The following is a 9,392-nucleotide window of genomic DNA, read 5'->3' as shown; positions in this document are numbered from 1 at the left end:
TTGAACTAAATTTTGCTGTGTTTTCCGTTTCTTTTTTTTTTTGTAGATTTGTGCTTTTGTGTTGAGCGTCATAAGAAAATTTCAAAATTTATTAGCCAATTTTCAAGTGATAATACGAAAATAAACTGTGCAGCAGCAAACTAATTTAAGAGCAATTTTTTTCGGTGATATTAGTATACAGTATTAATAGGCAACATATTGCCAATGTTGTAAGACCACACACAAGCATGAAAATATTTTTATTTTATTTTTATCGCCCCAAACAATTAGCAAAAAATTTGCGAATTTCAAATATTCTCACTTGCAAATAAACAGTGCTTATGCGGCGCTGTGTATGTTATGCATATATGTATATATCATATAACTGTACATATATTTTGTGACAGCATGCAGCTCATGTTTAGCGGCAAAATGATAAATAAAATTTTTTTGGAATTGCACCAATGTGGTCTCCTATAAAAAAAGCTTGCGAAACGTGGCGGTGGCTCGGCAGACAAGCAGGAACAGTTGGTGAGCAGAATGCATGACGCTCGATTTCAATATGAAAACACTAAAAATAATTTCAAAACCAAAAAATATTCATATTTATTAAAATATTTGCTCGTAAAATTGTATTGCCGCTGGCGATCTGTAGCTTTGTTGGTGGCCTACCGATTTGTTTACACGATCGAGATATGCGTATTGGAAAAAGGTGACAAGCAGATAGGAATAAACATTTAATTATTTCAAATGATGTGTACATTATACATAATAAAGGCTTATAGCTGGTTTTAGGTGTGGCAAAGAGATTTAATTAGTGATTTTGTCAATAGTTAGAGCAAGGAAAGAGGAATACTTTATTCAGTCTTTTGAACTCCTATTCCTAGAAAGTGTTCATGCTTTCCTTTTATTCCCTTGCAGGTTATCTTGGCGATCCTGTAAATCCATAAGACCTTTCTATCAGTGTGTCATGATAAGATTAGAGTAAAATAAATTTTTGTTTGTATTATAAACAATCTGGAGGATTAAAGTGCTCAGGGTATGAATGAAAAAGTTAAAGGGTTATTCTATAAAATTTGTTTCTATACTTTCCCCAGCTATTTTATAAGACCCCTAAATCTAAGCTTCCTCTCAACTGAAATTGTTATCAAATTGAGAACGCACTCTCTATGAAATATAATTTCTCTTGCTTAAAGAAGTCGAGTTTATTAAACACCAAAACTTTAACTCGAGTTTATAAAACAGCATCTACCGTTTTAAGGCGTTCGTTAAATAAAAACTGATTAATGATTGATGGCACCCCACTAGGCACGCGTGTTAATCAATTACGAAAGTTTATTTATTTTTAAAGAATTAAATGTTAATTTCTCAGCAAATGATATTGAAATTATGCTGTTTCAGCAAAAATCTCATAAAATCGTAGAAAATAACTTCAAGCAGAAAATACTAAATTATGTGCTTTGGGAAAAAAAAAAATAATAAATATTGCAAACACATAATTTTAAATTTATTTAAGCTAAATAAATAAATAACTGTTTTAGAAAATCTAATTTCCACATTTCCATAACTAAATTGGAATTTTTAAGCAAAGCGTATTTATGTAGTAATTAATTTATTTGGTAGTTAGTGTGTCTATTTACAACGAATCTTTCATTTAAGCTATTACAGGTAGTTTTGGATGTATACATGTAGATCTATACTTGTATGTATTATTTGTCTAACATTGAAAGGGAATTTGCGCTAATAATATGAAAATTTTTCTTTTTCTTCTTTCATTTGCAACTGTGCCACCTTCGTATGGGATTTGCGCTCAATGTACGACACGGCGTATGCGGCTGCCAAAATGTGTACGCGTTCAAAACGATTTATTGACAATATGCAAAAATAACTAAAAATACACACATATATTTTGAAAAAACAAAATCGAAAAAAAATGAAAAAATCTTTGTTGCTGCCAACGGTACGTGCGGTTATTATGATTCTTGTTGTTGCGCTGTGTTAAACACATGTGCTCGCTGTGCTCTTTGCTGCCGCCTGGCACATTAGAACGGTGCCGATGACGTGAAGCGACATCGATGGTTTAAAAATTTGAATTGGAATGACGTCTACAACAAAAAACTAAAGGTAAGCGAAAGCGGCAAATTATCCACTACAACAAATACACATGTGTATATTGAAATAGATTTGCTTTCATTGCTGCCGCACCGGCTCTTTCACCCACACGCGCCCTAATCTTTATTTTCATTCATTTAATCTGCACGATTTTAACGCATTTTCTGTTTTCTGTTTTCTGCTCAAAAATTTTTCCTAAATGTTTTGCGCCAAAGCAAGCATAACAAAGTTGTTACTTAAAATTGCCAGAACGAAGAAAAAGTAAATTAAGTTCCACTTAATTATAAGATTTTATATAAAATAAACACAAATAAGTTGTTACGTACAAATTTGCAAACTTGGCCCCGGAAAATATGTATATTAGACGGAACAAGAATTAATTGAGAAAAATTTTAGCGCAAATGTCTGCCATAAAATTCTACTGTTGCAGTTGAGTACGGAAAAAACACGCTTTTAAGGAACAAAAACCTCATTTTTGGTCACAGCCCACACAATCAGCGCGCTGACGTACACGCCTCTAGCCAAATTCATTACAAAATACTCGGCTACGCGCGCTGCATAATTTTCGCACGGAACGACGTCACAGCATTATACATTATAGTGGTGGCTCTAGAATCGGGCACAGCTTAAGAAAAGTGTCGAAAAAGTTTTTGGGCTAAAGAGCTTAAATTTTAATTCACTATTTCATGTGTTTGCAGGTGTTTCTCGCACTCTAAATTGAGTCAATTGACTTAATTTACTCAATAGATATATGTGACAATTGACAAAAATTATTGATGATGATCTGAGTCTAGAACTAAAGAGAGTTACACCAACTCAAAAAAAAAAAATATTTCGCTTCAATTTCAAAAGGGTTTTTCGGCACTCTAAATTGACTCCATTAGCTTAATTTAATCAATAAATGTAAGTAAGTCAATTCCAAAAAAGTATTGATCTGGGGCTGCAGCTAAAAAAATATTTAATTTCAATTTGAAGAGTTGTGCCTCGCAATGTAAATTGAGTCAATTAGCTTAATTTACACAATAAATGTAATTTAGTTATACGTCAAGGTCAATACTTTACGTATTGGTGTGGCGTCTCCATCGTTAATAATTTATTGAATGCATTACATTAAGCATCAAGCCACTTAGTCACCCAGTGCAATTACTTAAATTTATTTCAACACTTTTGATTTTCATTTATTTACAAACAATTTATCGTGCCTTTTAACGTCACTGTACTTTCCTTTGCAAATGGTCAAATTGCCCAACCCTCTAATAATAAATATTTTACCATTTGCTCTGTCGACATGCCCACTTTCAATAAGAATTATAACGCAGCCATAATGTAGGCAAATTAAATTGCTATAAATCAACAGATTTGACATTGAAAACGCAATTTTTCTAAATTTATAATTTATACGAAACAGTACCGCAATTCATGAGGCGTCTAAATGTGTAATATTTTTCCCATAAATATATTCGACTGTGCCGCTAATTAATGCGAATCATTTAAGTGCCTTACGCCATTGCTTTTTTCATAACTTGTAGAGGAAATTTTGAAGAATTTTCCACACGCTTCACTGACTGCTGCACTGTGATTAATTTGTTTGCAAAGCACTAATCAATCCTTCGTTTAGGAAATTAATCTTGCTTCAATTTATGCATGTGCCTTAAAGAAAATTAAGTTTAATTAATAAATAACAAAAAACAGATTTGTTTAAAAAACGATTTGCTCTGTTGTAAACGAGATCAGAGTTGATGCTTTATGGAATTGATTTTATAAAAAGAATATAGTAAAGCGATCTTGTAGGTGAATCTGTTGTAGACTCTAATTTCGCTTTACAGCGGACTCCCTCTGCCAAAACTCAGTTTTGTCTGTGAATCAGCAGCTGAACCATTCTAGACTCTATACAATAGTAGGTGGAAAGATATATTAATATATAATTTTCCTTTGTGGTATCATTAGGTCAAAATTAGGGCTGTCTTCATATTCACATTGTCTGGTTCGTAAACCGTTTGTCAATTAATTTCTGGTTAACTTAACTCATAGACTGCTTATTTTGCTAAAGTTAACCAAGTAGGACCGTTTTTTCAATGTCTGGTTAGCAAACGTCTGTCAGTTTAGTATTTTTTAACTCACCAAGATTCCTTCCTTTTAGTAAAGTTATACAGGATTCAACTGACCGTTAGTTGCTAAAGCTCCTGCTGTCTCTAAAGTTAATCAGAACTTAGCTGCCAGCTAGTTGTTGACCATAAGTTTGGAAAACGGCATTTAAAGTTCAAAACCGATGTGCGTAACCTTATGTTCTCTTTAGTTTAAATTTAGTTTAAATTTTACTTTAAAAAAAAAACAAATGCGCTCCAATTTATTTCTAGCCGAAACTAACCTTCTCAGTTCAAAAGTTCAATATCAATTTTGAAAATAAATATACATTTAAAAACATATGTTTTTGTTAACATCTGGTAATTAAATGTAATTTTTCGCACGCACCACGCACAGCGGGTAGTTTTTGGCAACTTTTGCTATTTGTCAAGGCGCTAAATGGCAGAGAGCGCATTAATATAGTTCGAAAAAAGATATAAAATTCCAAAGAAAATATACAAGATTAATTAGCGCACGTTTTTAAAAGAAAATAAACAAATCATACTCTTTTTGGAAGCAATATACATATATATACATATATGTTGCATACCTGCTATAGTTTTCAATGCCTTCGTCTCTCGTGATTCATTGTCCGCGTTCCTCCCGTTTTCACTGTCTCCGCCAGACTCTTGCTTTTCCTACTGGGTTTGTCACAGCGCGCTGTAGCACCCGCTCAGTGTTCGGATTGTCAGTTGTGGCAAATGGCACTGCACTGTTTGGCCTCTTCGACTCTTTAGACTACTACTTGTCCATTGCTGCACACTGGCTACTGGTTGTTGTTTATTAGCGGTTAAGCTGTTGTTAATGCATCTGTAATAAATCACTGCCAACGGCGCAACGAAAGTCTACTTAATATTAGCTTCTCAATGTATTTTCTAAATTTTTAATGTTTTGTAAAATTTTTGGCAAGCATTAATTCAAAAAAAAAAAAAAAAAAAAAAAACAAATGTTTTTGTAGAAAACTACAAAATTTATATATTTCCATAATTTGCTGAGTGGCGCGCGGAACATGTCATTGCGGATTATTGTTGTTGTTATTTGGCTAAACTTGCATATTAATGTTTAATTTTTATTTAATTTTTATGTTTTTGTTGTTGGCGTCAGTAGAAGTAGCGCACGTGCGTCAACACAAGTTATGACTCTGCTTTTTTCATGAATGGCGATTTTAGTTGCTCGTTAGGGGCACATTACAAAGCCGGCGAAACTATGAAAATCACAACAAAAGAGAAGGAAAACTCTAAAAAAAAAAATCAACATGAAAATTACAACAAAAGGCTGCTGTTTTTCTATTTCGCGCACTTTAAGAAAAAACACTTATTTCATTTAATTTATTTTTAGTTCTCACTCGGATGCTAAAAGTTTCAACTAATAAATTTGTTTTGTTTATTTTCTTTCTGCTCTGCAGCCACCAATAATTCCCGAAGTCAGCTCCGATGGTGACACGAGCAACTTCGACGATTATCCCGAGAAGGATTGGAAACCCGCCAGAGCAGTAGACCAAAGAGATTTGCAGTTGTTTAATGATTTCTAAAATATCTAGATCTAGTTGCTTAAGTTTTGTAGTCTGTATTTATCTGTCTCTTATACACATCTAGATGTGTATAAGAGACAGGTATTTATTTATTACCTACCTACTAATGATAATTAAATTAATTAAATAAAATAATGAAATATAAAAATAAATTAGCATAAAAATATAAAACACAGCGGATTTTTTTCCTGATATCATTGAATCAAAAAATTAGAAAAAAAACAAAATTAAATTTAAAAAAAAAACTAAAGACAAAAATAAAAAAAATAACAAAGAAGAAATTTAAATAAAATACCACTAAGTGTCAAATAAAATATATTTTAGTACGACCATCTAATATTGTTTATGGGCGTGTTTTCTTTGATCGACTGGCGTCAGCTGTGGCGAATTTGCAACCATATAGTATGATTCTTACAATTTCGCAAGTATGTGTAAAATATTTAAGATAAATAAAATAGAAGGTGCCCAGTTCGTCGATGTCTTCCCACATAAAATATAGCGAAACTTTGTCTTCACCTTTGCAAATCGTTTACGAGAACCAGGTGCAGTTTAGCCACACTTCCGGAAGTCGAGCGATATCAAGCATCGATAGATCAGCTTAAACATGCCACCGTTGAGAGAAAAAATTAACCAAAACCACTGGAGACACGGGCATCAAATAGTAATGGAAAAAATAGGAGTTCGAGCAAAGCCTCCTGACCGAAACAAATCGGATTACATCGTAAGGGCTATTTTCCACACACGAAAAAGGCCTAGCAATCCAGTACAAACCATAAGGCTACCGCAAATCCCCCAGTTCACCTTCGAAGAGCTGCTATGTGATCGCTGGCAATCTCAAGACTAATAAATCATCCGACCCGGACGGGATCCCAGCAAAAATCCTTAAAATAATCGCTGCAGAGCGCCCGATAGTGTTTTTGAATATATACAACGTCTGCCTCGAAGCCGAAATATTCACTGAACTCTGGAAAAAACAACGTCTGATCCTAAACAGTAATGGAAAACTGTCGCGAAGGGGAAATACTCCATGAGCTCTGGAAAAAACAACGGCTGGTTCTGATCAGTAGGGAAAAAGAAATCCCAGTTTGCTATCTGCATAACGCCCAACCCAACAGGAATACTTTATGAAAAGCTACTACACCCCAGCCCGGAAGCGACCATCAGCGAAGAAAAAAGCTGTGGAAGCTTGAGAAAACATCGACGACGCCACTTCTTCCATTCTCGCACACACAAAGAAACGGTCTCCGGTGTCTGCTAGCTTGGTAAAGGAGATGGTGATAAAGGCTCTTGATCTCTAGCCTAAAACAAGGGGCAGATTCACTTTATGAAGGTTATTTCTTTTATGAATTATAGATAAATAGTGCTTTGGTTTATAGGAGATCAGGTCGATAACCAATTAACTTGAGACGTTTTAACCATTTCACAAGTTTACAACTTACCATAGTTCGCCTACCTGATTTTTAGATTAGTCATTTGAGCCATATATTTGAAGCTTCACTATAAAATATATTTTCTGTTCCTACTAGAAGTTAAGTTGACCCGGCCACGCATTATTGTTCTTTACTGTTGAATTCAGAACTATAGACTTGTTTTTAAAGAGACACATTTTTTATTGCACGAAGCAATTTGAAGAACTTTCAAAGACTCTTACTTTCAATATATGTATTTAGGTAAATTCCAATAACCTTACTCAGGAGGAGAGAAGGATATTTGGTAGAAATGTGCGGAGAAAGAGTAGAAACCAATCCAAAAGACGTAGCACTGAAGAAGGCAAGCTTTCACACTCCCATTTTAATAAAACTTGAGTGAAGCCGTAAAATTTGTTGTCAAAAGCAGAGGTATATTTTGAAGATACCTCAATAGGAGTAAATAAACTTTCTCGAAAATTGGTCAAAATTCATATTAATGTTTGCATTTTATATTTTATATATAATTCTGCAGAAATTTTGAACTTTTAGCCGTTAAAAAGTATACAATCCAAATTCCAAGCTCTCAAAGCTTTTCACAATCCACAAAAGTTCGGTGCCGCGCAGCCACAAACAAAAGCAAACGTGTCGCTAACAAGTTGCATACTTTCAGATACTCCGAAAACGTATTTCTGTGAGCAGTGGTGGCGTAAAAAAAATAATACAGAAGGGAAATGAAGTTACTGAACGCTAAAGAACTTAGCATGTGCACACCAGATTTCACCAAGCAGCCATCATGTTAATGAATCGCTAGGCCGCAAGTGTAAACAGTAGTAAAAAACAACCACCGCTCGTCGCAAACGCCGGTTACTGTTACCAACGAATATTTGTTTGTGCTGCGCTGGAAGGGGGTAGTTTGCAGCCCGCCACGCCGCACACGCGTCCAACCGTTAAGCCAGCGAAACAGTCAAACAACATGTAATGCGATATGTGTGAGTCGGTGGTTGGAGGCGATGACTACTTGCTACATGCCACAGCGTGTGTGAAAAACGTGATTTTGACGTTTGCTGACGTCATCCTGACGCATTGGCTACTTTGAGCAACCGCGAACCGAACCGCAAAGCGTACCACGGCTTATTCACGAGGAAGTGAGGCATAGAAAAGCTGAATTTCAGTTTAGTAAACAAATGGTGGAATAGCAGGAGAGGGCGGTAGCTAAATAAAATATAATTATATGCATAAATATGCCTTGTGCTTTGTGTAAATATGGGCTCATATTTACAGTTGTGTATGAGGCTGACTATATGTATGTCTAAGGTATACATACAAGTTTTATATATGTTATCGGACGCTTGGCCACAGGTTTAGTTACGGTGAATTCTTAAAGCTACAATATTTTCTGTAGATTTCTCAACATGGCTAGAGAGTGTCCCTAGGAAGATATTGTCATATATACATATAAATATGTATGTACATATGTATGTTTCTGGTGGCAATCCCATCAGTACTTGATCTCGTAAGCCACATTCTGCAATTCGAAGAATTTAGTATACACCAGAGATCTTTGTATAGTCGAAGCAGCGGACTTAACCCCATGAATCAGCTCCAAAGATGGAGGAAAGTTGATTACCACCGTTTTCTCGGATTCAACAACACCTTATAAAGGCTAAGCCGTCACAGGGTTCTACTCTGCTCAATTATAATGCTGGTTCGGCGATGAGTTGAAGATAAAATGGTTCTATTTGTCGAAGAAAAATATGATTTTCTGAATGAAAAATACACTTTTTTTATTCATTAACTTTGCCTGTTTAATGTTAATGCATTTCATAGCAAAGAAAGTATTCTGAAACTGGTTACTAATGAACTAGTTATAGAGCTAGTCGCTATCTTTAATAATTCACTTTGGATGGTAAACGTAAAATGTTTTTCATTTCATTAGTTCTAGTTACTAATGAACTAGTTACAGCACTAGTGCTAGATGAAAAGTCCTACAATATTTTTTATTTTCTTTGCTGATTAAAACTGCTTTCATTCATTAATGCGCTGTCAGGCAACTAATTATGCATTTCCCTTTGACGAGCAGCAGTAAACGCACGTACACACACACACACACACTCACGTAAGCATATGTTTCTGTCGCCTTTTGGATCTTTTGTGTAAGACGGCGTGGTAAAGAGGAAATTCTACTAACCGAAAGCTTAAAGTGAAGCATTGTCACCAAAATACTCACTACTAGTAAA

The 9,392-nt window shown here is 34.8% G+C and overlaps 1 protein-coding gene across 1 annotated transcript in view; it reads left to right on the top strand.

The window, feature by feature from the left end:
• LOC108966537 (protein kinase DC2) overlaps window positions 1-5,870 on the top strand; it is a 37,379-nt gene extending 31,509 nt beyond the window's left edge. The window contains exons 7-9 of the mRNA XM_018929509.1: window positions 2,026-2,103; window positions 5,621-5,781; window positions 5,828-5,870. Coding sequence (XP_018785054.1) covers window positions 2,026-2,103; window positions 5,621-5,746 — 204 coding nt within the window. The 3' untranslated portion in view covers window positions 5,747-5,781; window positions 5,828-5,870. The remainder of the gene's footprint in view (window positions 1-2,025; window positions 2,104-5,620; window positions 5,782-5,827) is intronic.
• The last annotated feature ends 3,522 nt before the right edge of the window (window positions 5,871-9,392 follow it).

This window comes from Bactrocera latifrons, unplaced genomic scaffold, assembly GCF_001853355.1.
Source record: "Bactrocera latifrons isolate USDA-ARS-PBARC rearing strain unplaced genomic scaffold, ASM185335v1 scaffold_163, whole genome shotgun sequence".
Lineage (NCBI taxonomy): Eukaryota > Metazoa > Arthropoda > Insecta > Diptera > Tephritidae > Bactrocera > Bactrocera latifrons.
The sequence above is the reverse complement of the archived record's forward strand: the minus strand, read 5'-3'. Positions and strand labels throughout refer to the sequence as shown.